The sequence below is a fragment of the Onychostoma macrolepis genome, chromosome 11 (genome assembly GCF_012432095.1).
Source record: "Onychostoma macrolepis isolate SWU-2019 chromosome 11, ASM1243209v1, whole genome shotgun sequence".
In the NCBI taxonomy this organism is placed as follows: domain Eukaryota; kingdom Metazoa; phylum Chordata; class Actinopteri; order Cypriniformes; family Cyprinidae; genus Onychostoma; species Onychostoma macrolepis.
Window position 1 is genome coordinate 19562288 of NC_081165.1, and position 24364 is coordinate 19586651.

At 38.9% G+C, this 24364-nt stretch overlaps 1 protein-coding gene across 14 annotated transcripts in view; it reads right to left on the reverse strand.

Annotated features, from left to right (window-relative positions):
- The window catches only part of foxp4 (forkhead box P4), a 294987-nt gene that overhangs the window by 35742 nt on the left and 234881 nt on the right, over nt 1–24364 (reverse strand). For all 14 annotated transcript variants that reach the window (XM_058790704.1, XM_058790698.1, XM_058790701.1 and 11 more), the window contains 2 exons: nt 11685–11807; nt 5366–5452 (listed from right to left, as the gene is read on the reverse strand). In XM_058790704.1, coding sequence (XP_058646687.1) covers nt 5366–5452; nt 11685–11807 — 210 coding nt within the window. The remainder of the gene's footprint in view (nt 1–5365; nt 5453–11684; nt 11808–24364) is intronic.

A 24364-nucleotide genomic window follows, 5' to 3' on the forward strand; every position in this document is an offset into this window, starting at 1 on the left:
TTTGATGTTCCCTCAATGAGAGATGGGCCTTATCTCCTTTGAGATAACGGCACAAAAAAAGTGGAGGGGAGAGAAAAAAAATGTTGAAGGAGGGAAGAAAAAATAAAAAATAAAAATAATTAAAGGTAGTTTCTTAATCTCACTGTCAGAGAAGTGTTTGAGGCCCCCGCCCGGGGCACAAGGCCTCATGGGAAAGGGCCACATGGGTCAACATCAACAGAGAAGAAAGAAAACACAAGCTCTTTCCAAAACCTAGTGAGCTGCTTTGTTCCCTACATAAGCAACTGTTCAAAAGCAGCATCCTAACAATCACAAATCTTTATAAATGAACCATTTGAAAAAGGCAACAACTCAAATAGTGCTTTGCACAAGAGAATCAACTCTCAACTGATTTCAATAGCTGCCAAGCTAAAAGCACAATACTCTAATAAGAACAAAAACACATTGCACATACATATTACTAAAATAAATTACATTGAATTTTTTATTTTATATTTTTCACCACTTAATGAAATATTTACTAAGTATTTATAAATTGTAGCATAATTAAGTTTAAGTTTGGCCTTTTTTGTAATTACGTGGAGAGATCACTAGAAATTTGGAGTGACTGTCACAAAGTTCAGGGGCCGAATTCACAAATTCTTAATAAAATTATTTTTGTCAAATATTTTCTGCTTATTTTCTTAAACTTAAGAACAAAGTTATGAATTTTTTTTTTCCTCAAAAACATTTCTTGAGACTGTTAACTTTTTCCTTGACATTGTTCTATAGACAAAATGTAAGAATTTGAATGTGTGAAATGCATGTTCTGACAACTAATTTCAAATTATGAATTCTAACTTCATACTGCCATATGAAGTTAGGATAACCTTCAACTTGTCTTAAATCACCAAAGTTAAGATATTTAACGAATTTATTGGGGTGTTAAAAATATTTAGCATTACAGCAACACACTAGCTACAGTATGTATGATACATATAGGGATCGAGTACTCTGAGGTGACAAAAACTGAATGATAATGTAAACAATGATCTGTCATGATTGTGCACATCTTAATTTGAAATTTAGTAACAACTTTATAAAAACAACTCAAATGTCTTGTTTTTAATTTTATAATTGTGACCTATTTTTGGGTGCAAATAAGAAAGCCAAAAAAAAGAACACGCATACATACAAAAATGGAAAATATCTGAGAACGTCAAGTGCAATTTTCTGAACTTTTTTTCTTTCTTGAATCCAGCCCCAGCTCACTGTGGAGGGCCGTACTTGTTCTCTTCCCTAACTTTTGAGAATGACAGATTCGATAAAAGAGCTAACAGAGAACCTTCAGTTAACACGCAACCGAAAGAAGTGAGGTAACGCCAATATTCAGTATGTCTATCTCTCTTCCCTTCCTCCTCCTCTTCATCCCTGTCTTCTCTCCTTTCTCTTGCTCTGCCTGTTTGGATCCCGTGGGACACAGTTCAAGTTCTTTAACACATTGTGTCTGCACGCTGTTTACATTAGATGCAGTTGAGTGGCTAAAGCTAGCGGAGTAACAGGCCTGTCAGCTTGATTTATGAGCACATCAAACAGAGTTTGGGCACGCCAGGCCCGACTGACAGCGCTACTTCATTAGGCTGACTCCGGGGTGACTCCACAGCTCAACCGTCAAACTGAGAGAGAGAGATAGAGAGAGCGGGTGAAACAATAAAAAACAGAAAAAGAGCAAAAGTCGGGACTGATGATGCAAAAATGTGTGTGGCAACCATCTCTCCCTTTCTTCTTTCTGTCTATCTCACCTCTCAACCTGCTTGTGCTGACTGGCAGTGATATGGGTGGCAATTAAAGTCTCTTTTACTGAGGGAGAGCATAACGTGTCACCTCTCCATCTTCAACTGCTTTACAAAAACAAAGTCCTGAGAGTTTGAGTTTCAAATTTCAATAAAATATATTGATGATAAAATCGAGGAGGTGGTATTATGGCCAGAGATGCAGTTTGCTTCAATGGCTTCAGGGGGCAGTTTTCTGTGCCATGTGGACCAACAGAAATGGGAGGTTTCAGAGGATGAAGGGCTTTAAAAGAGGGCTAGAGGGATAAGAAACACCACACATACTTGTGTTGCTATCTTCTTTCTTCTCCTCACGCCTGACTGCTTTACTTTTAGTCCAGTGCTGTCAGTGCACTCGTCCCGAGGGGAACACCAATACACAGCAGACAACACACGTGTAAACACACACTCACAAAGATGAGACCTTCAGCATGGCCTAATATAGTGCGCTTATTTCCGAATTTCCTTGCATAGATAGCATCCATTTAACAGTTAACGTTCCACAACTAGGATTGTATGTTAACACCTAAAATGTACTCTAGAGCAGTGGCTTTCAAACCTGTCCTGGAGGCACCCCTGCCCTGCACATTTTGTATGTATCCCTCATCAGACACGCCTGATTCAACTCATCAGCTCGTTAGTAGAGACTGCAAGACCTAAATTGGATGTGTTTGTTAAGGGAGACATACAAAATGTGCAGGGCTAGAGGTCCTCCAGGACAGGTTTGGGAAGCACTGCTCTAGAGTATATAAGCAAGTGGAAATGTTTTATTTTATTTAATAAATAAAATAAAATAAAAAAGAATAAACGCTTTTAATATTAATTGAATTTTAATTTGAGAAAAAGCATCTTTTTCTATAAAAAAAAATCTTAAAGTAAAGAATTATAGGTGGCAGTACAGCATACTTCCAACCTATCATAACTGTGCGGTGGGGCAGCAGACTCTGATTTCTTAATGCACACGTTAAGCTTCTACAACATGTCTATGACGTGTTGGCCAAGCACATTAGCATACTTAGCACAGGGCCATATTTTAGGCTGACTAAAGAGGCCCTGAACAAACGTGAGATGATCCGCGGGGAAGAGGAGCTGACCACTGCCCTCCCAATTTAATTTCCCTGTTCTCCTTTCACTCAGAGAGCACACCATCTCCCTAGCTCCAATATTTAATAAGGGAAAATGTCTGAAAAACTCCTGAGGCCTTGAATAAGGTTAGTCATGCTTTTTTATACCTTTCCCCTCCCCTCTCACTTTTCAATCTTTTTCCTTTTCTTTTTTTCCCTTGGTCTCTGTCACGTTCCTTGACTATCTGTGGAAATGTCAGGATACTGGTCTCATTTGAAGAGTGTGTGCATGTGTGTCACTCTGTGTACGTGTGTTCCGGGCACCTCGTGCATTTGCCACGCATTTGCTCTATCAGTCACGATGTTGTCTGGGGCATATCTAACGGGTCTTAATCCCTGTCCTCCATGGCCTATAGCATCCACCCCCGCCTCATTTTCTCACCTGCTATGAAGTCAAGAACTCATTCGTTTTCTGATCCTCTCAGTCACAAATACAGAGGACTGCGAACCACACTCAACCTTATACAGCTCAGATGAGTGTTTGAGACCTATTTTTTGCAGTAAAGTTGAGTCCATAAACTGGACTGTAGATTATTCTCTCATTTAAACCGGTTGAGGGTAGCTAGCTAGTCTTCTAACATACTTTGTGCTGGGGTCTGTTTTTGTTGTTTTTTGGGGGCACTTTTCAGATGGAATGCCAGCTGGGAGACTAGTTAAACCTGCTGAAAACCATCTTAGTCAGGCTTGGAGAAAATCTAGACCATTTTAAACCTGCAGGGCTCACCTCAATCCCACAATCCACTCATTTCATCTACACAGGCTGCACCCTGCATCTTGCTAGCAACTGTGATAGCAGCTAGTGCTAACCTCTGCTATTTTGATGGTTTTAGACTCTGTTCATATCTGTAAACCCATCTGACTGACCAGGTAGACCATTTTAACACCAGTTTAGTAAGGTTAGAAGACAAGCTAAACTGATATAACACCAGCTTGAGGAGGCTATAGGCTAGCAAGGCTACACAGGCTTTCTAGTAACTGTACTAGCAGCTGTGCGCTAATCTCTGCTATTTTTAAGGTTTTAGACTATTTTAAGGTCTGTAAACCCATCTGACTGACCAGGTAAACTATTTCTAACACTAGTTTAGTAAGTTTTTAGGAGACACGTTAAACCAGTTTAACACCAGCTTGTGGAGGCTATAGGCTAGCAAGGCTACACAGGTTTTCTAGTAACTGTACTAGCAGCTATGTGCTAATCTCTGCTATTTTTAAGGTTTTAGACTATTTTCAGATCTGTAAACCCATTTGACTGACCAGGTAAACTATTTCTAACACTAGTTTAGTACGTTTTTAGGAGACACGTTAAACCAGTTTAACACCAGCTTGTGGAGGCTGCGGCTAGCAAGGCTAAACAGGCTATCTTTCTCGTAACTGTGCTAGCAACTATGTGCTAATGACTGCTATTTGGGGCTTATTTAGATAGGCAGGCTGCAAAACCATCTCACTGACCAATGGGAATGCTGGGAGACTAAATAGACTATCTTAAACCAGTTTAAAGAAAACTTTCTTAGGCTGGTTTAAGATGTTTTCGAAGAGACGCAAACACAGTCCCCTAGTTTCATTTTACCTACACAAGCTACTGTAACCTGCATGTTGCTGTGTTGCTAGCAGCTACGTGCTAATCTCTGCGCTAAGCTGTCTGTTCCTTAAGCCCTCATGAAAACTCCTTGATTAAGTTGTATCAGATATATGTCATGCCACTGACACACAAACCACAAAAGTTTGGATTTCATTTGACCGCCAGATTAGCGCAGATCTCCTCTCCCGCAGTGCACAGGCAGGCGATTACGCCCTCGCCTTTGTTGTGCTGCAGTCTTATCCTCAGTGATCCAACATGATTCCCCCTCACCTTCATTACCCAGATCAGGTCCTTCTCCTCCTCCAGTGCATTAATTGACAATTAAAGAAACTCGTCGACTTCACCATAGTGGGTTGTAATAGGGATTTTCCACTAGGCTTAGCAAGCGGCGACTTGTAAATTAATACTTAACGAGTATTAGCGGGGAAGCCCTTGGTAAGGTTTGGAGCATGACTTTGGTCAATGGCAGAGAAATGAAAATCCATATTCCCCAAACGTCTTAATCCGCATTTTTGAATTGCTTAATACACAAAATGCAATTGAGTGCTTGAGAGAGCAGGAAAAAAACATGGCATCCGTCTATTTTCCTATTGAGGATTTCATGTAATGCTCTGTGATTACAGAGCCTTTATAAGGTCTGTGCCGTTCAGTGCAGCACAAAATCAGTCATACAGTCATCTCACATATGAGAATACAGTTATTTTCAAAGAGCTGGTTTCTGGTTTTCAAGAGGAACTGGCCTCTGCTATGTGACAAATGATGTGTCAGCCATCTTGAGGATGCTCATCGGGGTGCTACGAGGGTGAAGTACATTGTGAAGTGCAATACAGAGGGAGAGGGCAGGGGTGTCTCACCTCTTTGGCCTGCTTCCCTGCTTGCTGTTGCTGGGTAAGGAGCTGAAGGTGCAACTGCTCCTGTTGCTTCTTGTAGTACTCCTGCAGCTAGACAGAGAGAAAGAGAGAAATGGCTTTTAATGCAATGGAAATGTAACACTGCAAATCAAATAAAAATTCATCAGACGTTAAAACTTAAAAAAAATAAAAAAATAAATAAATAAAATAAAAAAAACATATTACCCAAACATAAATCTTACTGTTAAATTGTAAAATGTATGATTAAAATTATTCCTAATTCAAGATATATTGCCTGAAAACAATAATAATACTATAAAATGATTATATTTTATATATTATTGTATAATAAATAAATACATATTTTATGCTATTTTGTAAAGCTTATGTAATTCAATTTATTTTATTATTTAAGATGTTTAGATATTTTACTAAATATATATATATATATATATATATATATATATATTTTTTTCAATGTGAGATTTAAAAAAAAACAACAACAACAACAACAACGCCAACCTCGATGTAGCAAGGACACAAAACAAATATGTAGAAAAAAAGAGCACTTTTAAAACCTTAAAACCTTAATAACATACACTTTCACAATGACCAGATTCATCAGTATTGCAGAATCTAGTATGAAGGTTACATGTAGGCATTTAAACATCAGTGCTTCTTCTATAAAGAGACACCATGGCACAACAAGTTGCCCAAAACTGTCCTGTGGTGCTATTAAACGAGTCACATGATACTGGGCATCCAAGATGAGGTAGTTGGGTGCAAGGAGTCGCATATGTCTTAAGGCATCAAAAAAATGAAAACAGGATAAAACAAGATCAGCTTCTTGCTTAAGGGCTAAAGTGCCTCCATAATAAGGCATATTCATCTTTTCTCAGCATTCCTCTAAAAGGCAGCTTAAACACCTGGCAGGTGGCGTATGAATGTGTCCTATAAATCATCTGTCCACCCTTCTATTGGCGTGGCAAACCTGACAGCATGGAGACAGGCTTCCTTATTTATGATTGACTGAACTAAAACATACAACACCTGTCTGGGAAAAGGCACTGGTAAAATTTGCCCTTTGCTTCTAATCTCAGAGCAGTTTTCTTTACCTGCTGAATAACAGTTACGATTAGAACACAGGTGGTAGAAACCAGCCAGAGATCAGCACAAAAAGCCAATTTATGCCTTAAGCATCTGAGAAATATGAAACATAGACACCTGCCTGATTCCTACACAGATGCTCCTGGCACTATCCTTCAATTATGTGCAGTACGGTTTGTAATATACAAAATCATGCCATTGTCAAATGGAAAAGCACCTTTTGTGTGTTTTTCTCATTCTGTTTGCTTGCGTGAGGGGTTTGTGTTAAGTTAATAAAAGCACAAGAAAGGTGTTTACACACTGGTTACTGATTAAAAGCTCAGCTGAATGGGTTTCTATTTCCTCTACACAAGTAAACATTAGACTGTATGTGCTTTATCACTGTGAAACACCTCGCAATGGCACACCTTGCTCTGATTAAAAGCTTTGGGAACAGACTGAAGCATGTGAGAGTCATTGATTTTAAGTGTGCACAGTACGGTCAGGGGTACATTTCATTCTTTAGAACAATGAAGGTTATTAGACAAAAACCAGAAACAGGTGTGCGAGAGCAGAAAAGTAGAGATGGTATTAATCATTTACAATTATCAATGACTAATTCTGTGAAAATCTAAGACAAACATTACTATTACTTATTACTTCTCAGGGTTGTTAACCGAGGGTCCATTTAAAATATAAAATCACTAAAATCAATCAAAATACTTTAGTAGCCACATAATAATGTGAAGATGCAAAAATCTGCAAATAGCAGTGAACTTTAACTAGAAGTAACTAGTTACGCCTTTGATGGTCACCTGGAAATAACGTTCAAAAATGTGTGGTGTTTTCACCTCCAAAGATTCAAAATATTACACTCACAATAATACTCTTCCCTTTCCTGCATTTGAAAGAGAAAAAAAAATATTACACGAGAAAGGCTTCCTGTTATGCTACCATGTTTACTTTTGCCTATTTGAACTAGCCGCTAGTTTCAACTAGCTACTCCTTTACTGAGTCCTAAGTGGGACCGGCTCGCACCCACTAACACTGTCATTACACATCTCCAACCGTAGCTCTGGCTAACCGCAGCGGCCACCGCAGACCCACCGCTGTTTGTTTTACTTTCAGATTATTAATTTACCCAGGAAAGCCTATTAAGATAAAAATCGCAGTTTTGCATGGATGACCTATTTGACATGGAAGTGCATGTTGACCGAAGAAGCAGAGCACGGAGGCCCTCGGACACGCAGAGGCTGCAGAGGAGCGCCTGGGGGAACGCTGGCTGCAGCTGCTGGAGAAAAGTAGAATAATGATACCCTCATTAACTCCTTATCACACGTACTGTTTACAGATTTAATGCGGGCTTACTTAAGGAATGAGGTACTTAATTGTGGGCTACTTACCAATTTACAACACTGTATAACTTTAAAAAGGGAGCACTGACACAAAATATATTCAGTGTACTTTTAATGTACTTTTAAATATGACATGAGACATGAAAATGTCTTTTTATAGCCATTACACATGCAGCTTTTTCAACCTCAAATAATTAATTAATTAATTAAAAATGGCTAACTGGAATATTTGTTCTTTCAATAAATTAATGTCACCATGCAGGACATTTTAAAACTTATTAAAATGAATTTCTTACCATTTTTAACATAATATTCTAAAATGTATAACCTAAAATGTTGACCAAAACTCGAATTATGCATCTCTGGGGTCACATGAAATACATAAGACTTTTGTGGAAATAACGGAAAGGAAAAGATTAAATTAAATTAAGCAGGAAACCCTGCATTCAAGTAAATGCATGATGTTTTTTAATTTTTTCCCATGTTCTTTCCAGTCATTTGTGATTATTGAATTTTTTTTTTTTTTTTTAATTAGACAGATTCATTAATGAATCATTCATATTGCTCATTAAAACAAACTGATTAAAAAGAACAATTTACTCATAAATCAAACATTTCTCTACACAAGTGCAAGAACTGGTTGCATATTTTAGAGCAAACTAGAAAAAAAATGTATACTACATAAAGCACCATTTCCATGGCTTTTCTATTAATTTTAATGAAATAAAATCAAATTAATTTTCATTTTTTCCTTATCCAAACTTCAATGATGTTTCCACGTTTTCCACTACTGTGAAAACCCTGCACTTCATACCAAAACCAACAGCCCAGATGTTCATCTGACAGAATGACTGTGCAAAAGACAGAAAGCTTTCATTTGATTGGCTGTCTGTCCTCAGAAAACGTCTCTCAGGCTGACCTGAGTGTACACAACTCTAGTCTTAAACGAGCCTTGAACTCACTCATCTCCTGCAGTTTTAACCAGACGAGTGGTTCTACCAAGCTACACTTAAAAGTCTGCATTCCCTCTACAAAAGCCATCTCACACCACTGCGTCCATTTGGCTACCTGTCGGCGTGCCGCTTTACAGGATGTTGAAGGTGAGCTATATCGCGTCTGCCACGCTGAGCCACGGCCCTTCCGAACAGAGGAAGTCAGCGAGCCGTAAGGTGTGAAGCGAGACTCCATTTACCAAACTAAAGGCGTTTGTCTGGCAATATGTCGCCCATCTCTCGGTTAAAACTCTCCTCCACGCCTCGCTGCCGCCCGCCTGGCCCCGTTGCCTCTCACCCACTCATTACCCCTTTAATTCATGCCAATATGAAGCTGAATAGTTGCAAGAATAATTAAAAAATAATTAAGGGTTTTTTAATGATTTGATTCAGTGGGCCCCTTTCACGTTAACTGCACGTCTTGAAAGGCATTCACCTTATATTCCCATTATTGTGACCTTGGTTTTACTTAACAGCACAGAGAGGGGATAAAAAAAAGGAAAAATACATCAGCTGGGCTGTAATTAAGGGTTGGAGGGATGTAAAGGTTAACTCACACATGCAAAAGTGCACACGCATACATAAACATGCACTTGCTCTCGCTTTCCTGCGCTTGCGGTCTTTGTATGTAAAATCATATTTGTAAGGGTATTCACATGCGGAAAAAGCCAAAGCCCACTCATTCTCCCACACGCGCTGGGATGAGATCAGGGACGGATGGCTGTACGTGTGTGTTGGCAGGCTCTCTGATTGCTCCATTTGCCGTGCGCGAAAGAGTGAGCATTAAAAGCCACTTCTCACGTGGTTCATCACCACTGCGAACCATTAAACCCACTGGCTTTTACTGGAGATGTAAAACGGCCCATGAACGGTGACTATTTCAATTTCAATATCCTCGTTAAATATAGAATAAAAAAAAAAGAGAGAAATAAAGCGGGAGGAGGGGGACAAAGTGCTAAGTTTCTTTCTCAAACAGCTGAATTTTGATTTCTGTGAGCGAGCGACTCTTGATAAATTTGTCAGATCAGCTTGGTGCAATTTATACTCGCCTAAAGCAACCTCCTCCTCCTTACTACTAAATCAATTCTGCTCTCTCTCAAGATCATTTATGCAACCTTTTTCCGTCTTTTAGCTGTGAAAAATAATCATACGTTCTCAATCAGGGAGGTTTCAGAGACCTGATTTCTGCCCGAACGGCATGTGAGAAAAGGTCGAGGGTGTGCAGAGTTCTGGGACGATGTTAAATATTTGAGAGACGTGAGAGAAATGGGGTTGGTTGTTTCTTCACGTCTGCTCAGGGGCCGCACCTCTGGCCTCCAGGCGATATCGCAGCGAGATAGCAGAGGCCACGTAACTAATAAACAAAGAGAGAGAGACGGGAAGAGATATGGAAAAGTCTGGGTGAGAAACATTGCCCTCGCTCTAGCATAAGCGTTCCCTGACCGCCGGCGAGTCGACGTGTAGCGACACCAGCCAAAGGAGGCGTCGCTAACACTAGTATGCTAGTAAACGCCGCTTATAAATGCCAGAGCCAAGTAACATCAAAGCCAGGGAAGATATCATTCCGGGCATGCCTGTGAGGATGCAATCAAAGTTACACAAAACGCGATTGCATTACACACTCTGACATCTACACTCAGGGCCTATTAACGGGGATCACACATGAATGTGCATTTACTGTGCCATCCGACTGCACTCTATAAAAACGCTGGCAACAGCTGTTGGAATGAAAGACGTCAGTCAGAGATTTCCGTCAATTTGGCAAGATTCTTCTATATAAAACATGTATAGCTTGAGCAGTTAGAGGTCTGGACAGGAGGAAAGAAGTTTTCTTAAGGAAGTAAGGAACAAAGCGTTTTATGTCTGAGTGCATGTATATTTGAAAAGGTTTTGAATTCTTGTTTGTTTAGTTGGCGCCAACTTAATATTTTTCAATTAACGTTAAGTTTTGCATGGAAGCCAATTTCTGACTCAGTATAAAATTAAATAAATAAAAAGGTAGTTGTGACACTTTTCTTCATGGTGTCAATTATTTCTCATAAATGGGAATTTATACATTACCATTCAAGGTAAGTTTTTTTTTTTATCAAAAGTGACAGCAAAACAAGTAATAACTTTGTTACACAAAATTATATATATATATATATAAAAAAGCTGGGTTTGAACCATCTATTCATCAAAGAATCCTGAAAAAAAAAAAATGTATTAGTTTCCTCAAAATTCGTTCACTTTACTTAAAAATAGGTTAATATGATAAAAAAATTAAAACATGTTCTTAAGCACCAAATCAGCAAATTAGGATGATTTCTGAAGGATCATATGACATTGGAGTAATGGCTGGTGAAAAAACAGCTTTATCATCACAGGAATATATTGAATTTTTAAATATATGAAAATGAAAAGTTACAGTTTTTGAAATTATAATAATATTGTAGAATATGTTTTACTGTATTTGTGATGAAATATATTCAGCCAGAGTAAGAGTAATTACCTGCAGAAACAGGCTTTCATAGTTTTCTGGACTCCAAATAAATAAATAAATATGGTTAGCCTCAAATAATTAATGAATTAAAATTAACCAAATAATGTCCAATATCATGCAAAATGAAAGATATCATATCATACACACACTTTTGCTGGAAACTGATGGCATATGGTCTAAAACACAAACCCACAGCACAGGTTTTAAAGAGCATGATGTAGTGAATAGCGTTCAGTAATATTTTGATTAGCCAATAAGACGTGTACCAATTGGCTTGGAAAAATGTACCTTTTGTGTGGTTTGTGTGGGCCTGTCATGTCTGAGCAGCCCAGACATTCACAAATATTGTTTTAAGTTCTGTGTGTGGTGACTTGCGAGGCGCCCGTGAGTGTCGGTGTGTGTGTTACCTGTTGCAGCATAAGGGCTTGTTGCTGTTGGAGTAAAGCTTGGAGCTGAGGTGGAGAGAGGATCTGCTGCATCTGCTGAGGAGTTATCATCTGTGGGGTCATCATCGCCATGGACACCGGCACCTAATAAGAGCAGACAGACCAATAAGTGACCACATGCATGGTTGTGCTTGTATTTGATTATCACACTCCATTACAATGGGTCTGCACTCAACTGGTGGGTCGTGACACTAAAATGTGCCATAGGTCTGTTCAGCAAAACGAAGCTAAATGCAAATTATTAACATGCATGTGATAAAATAAACAGGCTTATCGACTGTTAAGATGCACAATTTGGGCCCAAAAACAAAATCACTGTATTAAATGACACCGTTACAGAGAGATAAGCGTTTATCCTTCACTTGAACATGATACAAAGCCATTTCTGTTTCTCTAGCATCATAAAGGAATGTTGTACTTCACTTTAATTAACTCTTTATCCTGTCATGCCAAAGAGAGTACACATAACATCAGCTCTGTTGACACAATAGAGCTCCACACTGCTTGCATTGTAAAACCCTGGCAGTTTTTCCAAAAGAGAGCGAGAAAGCGTGTTGATCAAATCTTCCCTTGAGTATGTAGTCTTTATCAGCCTGAAAGTACTTCAATAAACATAATATTATGATTCGTTATCTAGAGAATCACATCTTTGGCAAAAATAACAAACAGTCTGATAAGATAGCTATCGGCAGGAAACAACTTGCAACAGTCTGGAATTGAGAGCGCAATTTGCTAGACAAGAACGAGGCGTAAAGATGGAAGGCGTGATTCTTATCTTTTGACAAATATGCAGAAAAGGAGAGAAATGGAAAGAGAGCCAGGCTCAATAATAAGGTTTTCTCTCTGCAAGCCCAGTCAGGGCCATTAGTTCAGATGTTCACTTGCCCTACCAACATTTTCAAAGGCCCCACTGCACAAAACCCTATATTATTTTTAGCAAAATGTTTCATATTCATATTTATATTTTTCATTTAGCATGATGTTTTCAGTGGAAGAGCAAAAATTCAAAGAGTCCTTTTTTGACAACTTTTTAATTGCAACTTTAATTCTTATATTTCTCACAGTTGCCTGTTTTTTCATGTGGAATTCTTTTTTTAACCATAATGTTAACAAAAAAGAAAAAAGAAATCAAAACAAAACAATACAAAATAAAAATATTTCAATTTGAATTCAGAAGTTATGAATTCACACAAACACCTTTGTTGAAAAATGACAGCATGTGTTGCAAAAAAAAGTACTGATTTGTTTGATGCTTCCAAGACTATTTATTTTAACTGTTAGTTAAAAAAAAAAAAAAAAAAAAAAATCAAACTTGATTTAAATCAGATGAATTCATCAAATTCATAACAAAAATGTTCAAAACATCACACAAAACCAATTTGTTTAAGTAAATTTCAAAGGCATAAAACACATGCAAATATGATCAACAAATGCAGTGCTGGCCCAGTATGGCTAGTGGCAGTCCATCAACAGAAACTCACATTGGTCATGGTTGTCCTTACTGTCTGTGTGTGTGTGTGTGTGTAAAAGAGAGATGGTTTGAAAAAGCCTGAAGGCAGGCCGCCAGTACCATTACATCCTTTAAATGCAGTAGGACCGGCCACTCTGTGAACTTATGGGCAGCTTTTTAACGGGCCAGCAATTTCCACCAGTACAATTTGCGGCTGCTTCCTCGAATGCAACAAGCGATCTTCCACTGAGACACACACACACACAGCCGCTCTGTGGCGTTCCATTTATTTTCCTATTTACTGCTCAAGGGCCAGAACTGATCATCTCCCTGCAACTGCTCAATAAAAATAAAGCTATTTACAGGCAACGGCTGGCTTGAAGCTGACATACGAGCGCAAACTACAATCCCGCATAATACGTACATTTATCTACATTTTCCACTCAAAGGGAATCAAAAAGACAGGCATCGCCGTGACGGCTTCCCAGTCCACTGCCAGTCCGATCTGATATTTGCATTCATTTGTTTTCATGTAGCGCCTGAGCGCTCATATTTTCAGCAGTTTATCTATTCGGAGCTCGAGGGCTCGTGAGGAGGGGCGGAGGAAGGGGGGCAAGATAAGGAGAGGAAAGACGAAGAGAGAGAGAGCTGTCAGACGCAAATTAAATCTGTAAAGGGCTGATTTGACTTTGTAAACAAGATTGGCGGTAAATACGAACACTGGCTCTTTTTCCCGCCAGCAGGAGGGATGAAAGCTGGTGCTCGCAAGCGGTTATCGGCGACTGTACGATACTTTATTGTAAACGTCCCTATCACAATCAAACGAGCCATCCATATCCTTCACTATGAAGAGGGGGGAACTCTTCCCAGAATCCATGACAGAGACAAAGAGGCAAAATTATGCACTCTTTTAGCCTCTATGACTTATGCGCCACAAGACAGACGCATTTTATGGGCTGGCGTGCCACTCACCTTGATTAATTATAGGCGTGACTCAGGTGAGGCTATGTTAGACTAGCGCTTACAGCTAAAGCTAACAAGCACGGACACATTTCAGCCGATGAGATCATGCATCTGATGCCATTGAGGGCGAGCATTAGAGCATTTCGGCCCACTGCCAAAAGTCAGGTACCCGCGTTTGATGACTTATATCAAGGGTTAAAACATCAAGGGCCCTACAATTACAGCTTTGAAAGCGAGTATGTGCATCCAGGGAGGAAGAGACATCTGAAACAAAGCCAGGGTGCTATCCGAGGCGAGAGCCCGCAGCAGGCCGGCCGGCCAGGGAGGGCGGGATGTGCCGTATTGTGAGTGTGTGTGTGTGTGTGTGTGTGTGTTGTTTGTGTGCGCAACGGGGGAGACAAAACGTGAGATAGGGCAAAAGAGGGGGCTCGGCATGGCGGGCGCTTGGCGTCACGCCAATTTGCCACGCGCGGTTGCTTGTCACTGGGAAAGAGCGAAATGAAAACCTGTAATTAATTGCTCCTCTGCATCCCATTCTCCCGCGGTGACAACCCATACATTCTATTTTATACACACGTTCATTGACATTTTCAAGTTGCAGGCGTAATAATTACCAGAGTTATAACACCTTCTATTGCGGCGCGACAGTGGGATTGACGAGCCGCCTGAATGCTGAGTTGTTAAGGTTTGACGCCATTAATTGCCCCTATAATCTAATATCACAAAGGCGGGCCATTACACACCGTGAGCGGAGCGTGCAATTCGACACTACGGTTTCAGAGCAGTGCAGGAAAACAAAAGCGCGCCATTAGGGACTTGACGGCCGCTAACAAAAGCGCAGCACAATGCGGAATTATATTTTCATTCGGCTTTGTCTCTCGCCCATAAATGATTCCCCCCGTTCATTTGCCGCTGAATAGACCCAGTAATAGAGGAGCCCGAAACCCCAACCATTTGAAGTCAGGCATTTATTAAATGCATTTAATTTTTTCCTTCAATGTTTTTTTTCGCTTTCTCTCTTTAAATTAACATGCAACGGGAAAGAAAGGCGAGGGAGATATTTTGTTCGATGAGCAGAAGCACAGCGGCGAGCACCTTGCTGTGAATTATCAGGACTGAACACTCATTTACTATATTTTAAAAACAGAGACAAAAAGCTTTCTTTCTGCATGTGGTGAGAGTGAATAACAAGAGAGTTTTGTTGCGATGTGTTGCCAATAAAGGGCTAGAGATCACATTCTGACCATAGGAAGAGCGCTTGGCCTATAGTGGAGCTGCCATAAATAGACAAGGCTTTGAAATATATAGATGCATTATTTATGTACCAAATGAGAGTAAACTGGAAAAAAAAAGGCATTGTATTTCATATAAAGTATATTTTAAAAATAACTTAATGTAATAACTTACAAATATAAATAAACTTAAAATATGATAAAACATTTATAAAAATGTGCAGAAGCTAGAAAAAAAAAATTTAATTCACAATTGAATTGTGTATACATATACATATATATATGTATATATATATATATATATATACACATTTTTTTTTTTTCTTTCTTGTATGTAATGAATTAAATGCATTTATAGTTCAGGTAAATGGCTCAAAGCTGGCATGGAGATCTCATCCTTAGAGGGTCCTACTCTGGCTGAGGAATTGCCACTGATATGAACAGGAAGGCTAATATACAGCTTGTTTTGCAATAAAAGCATAAAATAACAGGGCTTATGCTATAATATAGCAGGTCAACCTTCAAGCCTTCACCAATCAGTGGCACACAGGTCAAGGGTCATCTGCAGAGGGTGACTCTTGTGGCCATTTTTACTTCCTCATCCACCTTTGATCAGGTAGGGGGTAAAACACACAATACGGTAAAAGGAGCCCATCTATACAAGCAAAACCTCTTTTCACACTCACCCGCAGCTTTAAGTTTGTAAGTGGCATGGCGTCTGAACACAACTGTCTGTGAGAGAGTGCATAATATATAGTGTGCATTTGATGACAATCCCCTAAAACCATCGCCACAAGCTTCTGAGACTGTCTGCTAATAAGCCAGCTTCAGTGGCACCTCTGGTGCCTCACACCACCATTAAGATTCACCAGCGCTGTCCGCATGCACCACGTAGAGCTACCCACTACTGACAGGGGTCAGCTTCAATACAGAGAGAGAGAGAGCAGCGGGGGAGATGGCCGTTCGCAGGGAGTGGAGCAGTAATTAGAGGGGCTATTTGAAGAGCGAGTTTAACTGATTAACAAAGAGAAGAGATGGGAAATGAGGGAGAGAGAGAGAGAGAGCGAAGAGGGAAGCCGAGCTGCAAGAAGAGCGATGCGTCCCAGAGGGTCATAAAGGAAGTAGTAAGGACAGAGAATGCATTCCAATGAGCCTTAATCTGACTTTTCCTTTTTTTATGAGCTTGATAAATTACAATCAGTCTTATCAACCACCCTTCGCTCTTTAAAACACAGACACAAGGACGATGATGTGAATCTCTCGTGACCGTACAGACAGACCCGTGGCCAGAGCCCGACATTGTGTGGTTTATGCGGGGTCTGAACCGGAACAAGTGAGAGTGTTTTAATACCAAATCCTCCTCAGCACAATATACTGTCAGTCTGCCAAATGAGTCACTTTCATTAAACTAAAACCATCCGCACTTAAAAGCATTTTTTTTTTCTCCCCCGAGCTGTTTCACCTGTGCTCCTGGATTCAATCTGATTCCATTAGTGTGGATATATGGAACGTCTCAATGCATTCCACGATAAGTTGTAACCGTTTCTGCTCTAATGAAGTGGCCACTCAAATTATTTGTCGTTTAAAAATAGATTTGTGAGTTGCAGCACATCTTGCCAGGTAATTCATGCTTGTTGCTCTTGGAGTAAACTAAAAGAAAGAATTTTTGAAAAAGATGCTTAAGATTGGAAAAGCATGATGGATGGAAGGGTGATATATTGAATATTGATGATATATTAGGAATGATTCGTCTGACAATATTTAATTAGACATCATAAACATAGCAATAATTTAAATGCACTTTTTATTTGCCCATTAAGTTTCCTCCTTCCCACCATTTGGGAATGTTTTAATAGCATCTCTGATTTAAAATGAAGTAGTAAAACAACATTAGAACATTATAGTTTTCCAATGGCAAAATATTTTATTTTATTTTATTTTATTTTATTTTATATATATATATATATATATATATATATATATACACACACATATATATACACATATATATACACATATATATATATATACACATATATACACACACACACATACACACATACATACACACACACACATATATATACACATACATACACATGCATAAAATGGCATTTATATATGTAATTAGCATAAAGATAGATAGATAGATAGATAGATAGATAGATAGATAGATAGATAGATAGATAGATAGATAGATAGATAGATAGATAGATAGATAGATAGATAGATAGATAGATAGATAGATAGATAGATAGAGTAGGCTACACCCTTTTGCTTCATCACCTCCTTTTTTTTTTTTATTTATCCCTATTAGCATTTTCAGGATGTTTAAAAAAAAAGGCAGCGAGTACAAAGGTATAGAGGAGATCTTCATTTTGGGAAAGGTCAACCTCCCAGTAATGAGCCGTACACTAAATTATGGTATTTAAATAAATGGATGATGATGAATGCATCTCCATTCTCTAGAGGATTCTTTGCCATTCCATATTACAGGGTAATTATCACATGTAGTGCCATGGTGCATACAGACGCACACACAGACAGGAGCGGCAGAAAAAGTGGGCAAAAGAGCCTCAAGTGAAAGCATATAAAAACATGTTACTAAACTTTGGACAGACGTGGCAAATCAGCTCCATAAAGCCGTAATTGGGACTGGCTGAGTTCTTGAAAGGCTTTTTATAGCTGGAGAGGAATAATATACTCGTCCATATAAAGGGGGAAAATCTGATAAACGGCCCTTAAAGTTGAAGAATTTAGAGAAGAGCACAAAGGTCTAGCGCTTTAAAGACTGCAAGGGAACTCGGCTCAGACTTGGGAGTATGAATTACGACAGAGCAACGCTCATGTGGAAAGGTGGCCAAAGAATCACTTCGACTATGTAAAGAGTGCACAGTTCTGGTCATCCAAATCTAAAATCCTGGTTAACACGCAGGAAGAGTTTAGTTCTTCTAGAAAGCCAAGACGGGGTGTCATATAACAACTAAGTAAAACAATTGTTCCTCTGTGGTGAGCCAGAAACGAGTGGATGATTAACTTGTAAAGTCTTAGTGACACACAATCTTTAAAGGCACAGTTCCTTAAAACGCAATTGTATGGGAAAGAGCATCTTGGACATCCTAGATCTGTTACATGCTCCACAAAAGAAAACGACAAACAGTTTTGGACATGTCTTGAGCCCAAATGTCACCAAATTCTGTATGATGCATCAATATTAAAATTGTATCCAATGGAAAAAAAAGACATTTAATTTAATTGTATAAAACAAAACTAAAACAAACTTTTAAATGCTACAAGCGAATTTAGACATCATAACATTATAATGCATGGTATAAAAAAAATAGACATTAAATTTGCGATAATCTCTTAATTATTAGTGTTTTTAAAGATTAATTTAAAATGAATGTTGGATGACGCAAACGTTACAAAAAAAAAAGGGAAATCAGAATGCACTAAATATCCAATACAACCTTTCTATAAGAACATTTATAAGCTGATAACCAATATATCATGCATCCCTATTTTAATATATGTGATAAATCACAAAACATGAGTCATATAGTATATGTATTACATAAAAGCATGATTCTGAAAAAAAGATGGGGGTCTGACAATAGGCGGCGCTATACAACATGGCAAATATGAACATTTACTGTGTGCGCACATGTGTAATGGAGAAAGATGGAGGCTTATAAAGTTATAATGAATATATAAACACCACAGTCAGTCAATCTCAACAATCCGTCTTCAAGCTCACCGGCAGACCGCGGGGACCCTGGAGTGGGAGGGATAATTGAAAAAAATGACAAGGAGACGACTAGAGGAGACATCACACGCGGGCATCCATGCACACGTGGGACAACATTCTAGCGCTGTTTACCCCCGTCAAAAAGAATTACTCACCTCAGCGATGGAGGACTGGTAGACTGCCTAACCGCAACCCACAACTCACACTCTCTAATTCTCTCTCCTCCTGCACTCGGGTACCTGCAGTCTGTGCTGATGGCCATTATGATCAGTTTATTCACGGGTGCGCTCGTGAGTCTACTGCCCGCGGGCTCAAGCCGGTAAACAAGCCGTCACATCTCATTTACACAACAGCGCCATTAATCGCCTCGCAAACCAATACCAAGTGCAGGGCCGTGAGGCGAGAGGGAGAGGGAGGATGGAGGTTAATTTTGGGGTTGTGGAGGCTTGGAGGGGTCCGACAAACAGAGAGAGAAGGGATGGAGGAAGGGTCTACCCAAACAAAAACGGGAGGGACGGGGATACCAGATATGAGGAGGGAGTTACTAAGATTGTACCACAAGAAAAAGGCTCAAGGAACCGTTTAAAATCTGAAATGCAAAGATTTCTGTAGGAACAACACTGCAAGGAGAAGACTTGATGTTTGGATATAATTACATGTTTATATATTATATACCTATAGTTGTTAATATTTGTATTATTTTAATAATTTAATAATAACTTTTTTTAATTTAATATTTTATAATAACTTCATACATTTATATTTTATATTTAAGATAACTGAATATTACTTACATTTAAGTAAAATTTCAAAACAACAAACATTTTATATACATTTTACAAAAATACATGTTTCTGAATGTTATATTTTTCATATTTTAAATGTGTATATAGTTAATATAATGTCAATATATAATATAATAAATATAATCATATTTTGTATTTAGATTTTTAGGAAATTCATTTTATATAAGATCATTTAAATATATACATAAATACAAAAATGATATAGATAAACTAAAAATGCATGTTACATAATTATAAGTTGATATAATGTCAGTATATACAGTATAATAAATATAATAATATTTTTGTTTTAGATTTTTATATTATTAATTTTATATAAGAACATTTATATAAAACAGAACAATATATAAAAATACAAAAATGATCTAAATAAACTAAAAATATAATTATAATATTAAAAAACAATGCCTCTACGTCAAAATAACACCGTCAGACCCCGCAGCATAACCCTGTCAGGGTTTATTTTATTATAATGTCCAAATATACATTATCCCTTACTACTTGTAATGTTGCAAACTGGTAGCAGTGTTTGATAGCATGGCGGTAGCAAACCCCATTAGCAGTTACACATCTAAACTGTTGCCTCTCTCTCCTTACTAACCCTTATGATCACCTTTCATCTCCACCATATCACATGCACTTTGCAATGGTGCTAAACTGCTACATGCTAACTCTTCTAACGATATATTTACCCTTCCCCCATCAAGCTAAAGCAGAATGTGTTTATCAACACATGAAAAGCAGAACAAAATGCCTCCACTGTTCCACCAGAATAATTCTCTTCTCTTAATCCTGACAGGAGGGGCCAAGAGGTCACATTTCTCAGGTGGAAGCGATAAGGGAAGCTAGGTGGGGTTAGCATGAGGGGGGACGGGTGGGAGAGCTTTGAAACAGTCACACCACCACCTTCAAAAAGCCTGGAAGATATTAGCCTGCATGTGGAGAGTGAAGGGTCACTATTGAGCGGGACGCGACTCTAAAGAGGCCTGTCATTTTAATAACAGGCCCGCTGAAAGGCTGCAGGCGCTGTTACCAGGTGGCTCTGTGATGATGTCTTCCAGGCTATATAGAGGGGTCCTGGAGCACACAGCCACCTTTTCACAAGCTAATTTGTCTAAAACCCCCATCGCTGCTCATCCCCCCCAAGTTAGCCCCATTACCTCCCACAGGTATTTATCATATCGCGCTTCTTATACAGTACATGGTGGTGGTGTGGGCGGTTTTGTTTGCGATGGCTTGTCGCTATGTGTGCGGTGTGTAATAAAAGCCAGCCACCGGGGGCTGCAGGGCTGAGCGACTCCAGAGAAGCAGAGAATTCTGGGCTGTCACTCGCTTATTTTCACCCAGTTCAGAGCTGGCGTCTGGGGACCGCTTTCTCTGACAGCGTTCGGACAGCATTCGGACAAATGAAAATCCGCCGTTGCGAGAGTGCCCCAAGTCGGGCAAGTTCAAGTGGAAAATCCCCCCACCACTCCGTCTTCCATATCCCTCTTCCATTAGTCCCTCGGTTTTTGCGGACGTCCCTCGCACACACACATCTGTGGCTCTATCTAACGCCTCACTGCCCCAGAATAAAAATGACAACAAATTTCCAGTGGAACACAACAGAAGAGATGACTGGGGTGCGGAAATATAAAAGCCCATTATCGACCGCGTTCATTACACTTTTCACTCATGTTTCAGATCAAAAAATGGACTTTTACACTCCACTGCTCAAACCCAAACTCTGAAACGGCCACCGCGGCCCTGGGTGTTTCTCCTCTCGCTCTCTCGCTCTCTCGCCGTCTTCAATCTGTCAGGCCTCTCGCATTCTGGGTCACCCTCTCTAACCCTCTCTCTCTTCAAAACAGCCTCTTTGAAAAGGGAAAAAAAGTGCCAACTAAGCATTTCCACTTAAATGGACAAAACAGAGAGTTTTCAAAAACAAAAGTTCAACAAAAAGGGCTCCATCCAGTACAGATGGTCTTTTTCCCCATTGATTTGAGATGTCTATATACATGTCGGTTTCCAAAAAAACGCCAAAGAATTCTTATCAAAACCTGCTCTTAAGTGGCTATTTGCATGATAAGCGCTGCATTGTGTTTTACTATGATGAAGAACAAACACAAGAGGTAAATTTTCATTAGGGTCGAAGGGCTTTCAAAGTGCATGCTGTAAAAATGAGCCCGAGGTTCTTGACCACACAGAGGTGGAGGATCCAGCTGGCATCACTCATCTCTCCATAGGACCATCTTGGATGCGGTGCTCCCATCACCCAGTGCTACCCTGGCAACGCAGCCTCTCTATCAACGCTCAAGAGAAGGAAACTAATTAGCATGTCTCTAATGAGTCTTTTCATTTTTTTTTTTAATTAAACGAGGTCCTCAATAATACATGAAAAGAGGACACTTTTTCTTTTCAATTACCAACAGAGATGGGACTGGAGCCACGTGTGTGCATGTAAAATGGGTCTATATAGCCATGATGATAAATGATATATCCTTTTCATCACCTTATACACACAGATAAAAATAGTCCTACAGTGTAATGGAGCCTTTAAAAAGTGTGGATTTTATTATGCTGCTAATTAAAAATAAAATAAATGAATAAATAAACAAACTGAATGAAAATAACCAAAAGATTGGGGTATGTAATTAAAAAAAGAAAAGAAATTAATACTTTTATTCAGCAAGAATGCATTAAATTAAATCAACAGAGACAGTAAAGACATTTACAAAATGCTGCAAAAGATTTCAAATAAATCTTGTCTTTTGAACTCTCTTTTCATTGAAGAATCAGGAAAAAAACAGCGCTGTTTCCACTAAAATATTAAGCAGGACAACCGTTTTCACCATTGGAAAAATAGGAAATGTTTCTTGAGTGCCTTGCCATCACAAGAACAAATTGCATTTTACAATGTATTAAAATAGATAAAACTAAATATTATATGTATTAAAATAAATAAAACAATCATTTTAATTTATATTATTTCAAATTCTTTTATATTGAAAAAAAATATATATATATATGTGCGGTGTATGTATGTATGTATGTATGTATGTATGTATGTATGTATGTATATATATATATATATATATATATATATATATATATATATATATATATATATTTATTTTATTTATTTTTTTTACATACTGTATATATCTACAGAAGAGTGGCAATCTATAATTCTTCAGCCTTGACTGTCCCAAAAAAAACTTTAAGCGAGAACGAGAGACAGCCAAATAATTAATTTTAGAGAAGAACCTGTTGGTCTCAGCCAAGGTTCTGGAAGATTCAGACAAAAACCTGTAACTTCTGCCCTCTTTGTCAGGGATGAAGAGGAAAAATTAATTATCAGGCACCAAAAGATTTTTTTGTTCATCACACTGCATTCACATCTTCAAAAAGACCTTGCAAGGAGTTAACCCGACTGGCAGCCATTTTCTGTCAGGCTCAGTTCATTGACTTCCGTGCCCTGCTTTCCCTGCTATTGGACAACAGTTTCAGACACCCTGCTGAACCTGAGGCCTTTTAGAAATTATTTAAAAACCAAAACATTTGAAATAAGACCCTGAGAGTTAAAAGAGAGGTGATATAACAGTAAGAGTCACTTGATGGCTAGTTGTCGGACAGCTGAAGGCCTTTTCGTAATTTAAGTATAAGTGGCATGACGCGTCACTACAAAAAAAAAAAATCCAGTCCTCCGACATGACTCGTAAATCTACACCCCAGACATTTTTCTTGTTTCAGAGTCAAGAGTAATGGAAATATTCCGCAGTGAGACAAACAAGGGCCGGTTTGCAGTTCCTTAAACTCTACAGCAGGAATGTACAGAGAGTGTGGTAGGGAAGGGTCGGGGTTGAGGGTTGATGCCCTGGAGCAGTGGATGAGGAAGTGACACTACAAAGCAGAATCTCAGGGCTCACCTTTATCAGTATTCAGGGTGGCCTTGTGCTGAGATGGGAAAGACTTCTCCCTAGAAGCCCAAACAAAAAGCCTCACCTGCGGCTCTGCTGAGGGTCATGGGTCGACAGAGGTCAGTGAATCAGACTATAGAGCTCATCAGTACACATCAAATCATGGTGTGTGTGAGAACACTGCTTTATAACATCCAGCCTGAGAACACAGTAGTCTATTAGCTCTGTAACTACGTTTAGAAAGAAAACGTGATCAGCTCTTGAGTAAAACTTCACCAAAAGACACTTCTGATCCCTAGATATGTTTAGAGCCCTTTTCAGTCTTCTCTTCAAAAAAGTGAAATGAAACTAATACCACAAGTCTCCTAAACAAACTGCATGTTTTGAGATATCATTCATGTCTGTAGCCTAAAGAATACGGGAAGAGTTACATACCGAAGTTAATACTTAAAGGGAAAGATAATCCAAAAATGAAAACAACGTTGCTTTCAAACCTGTATGACTTTCTTTCATCTGTGGAACACAAGAGATGATATTCTGAAG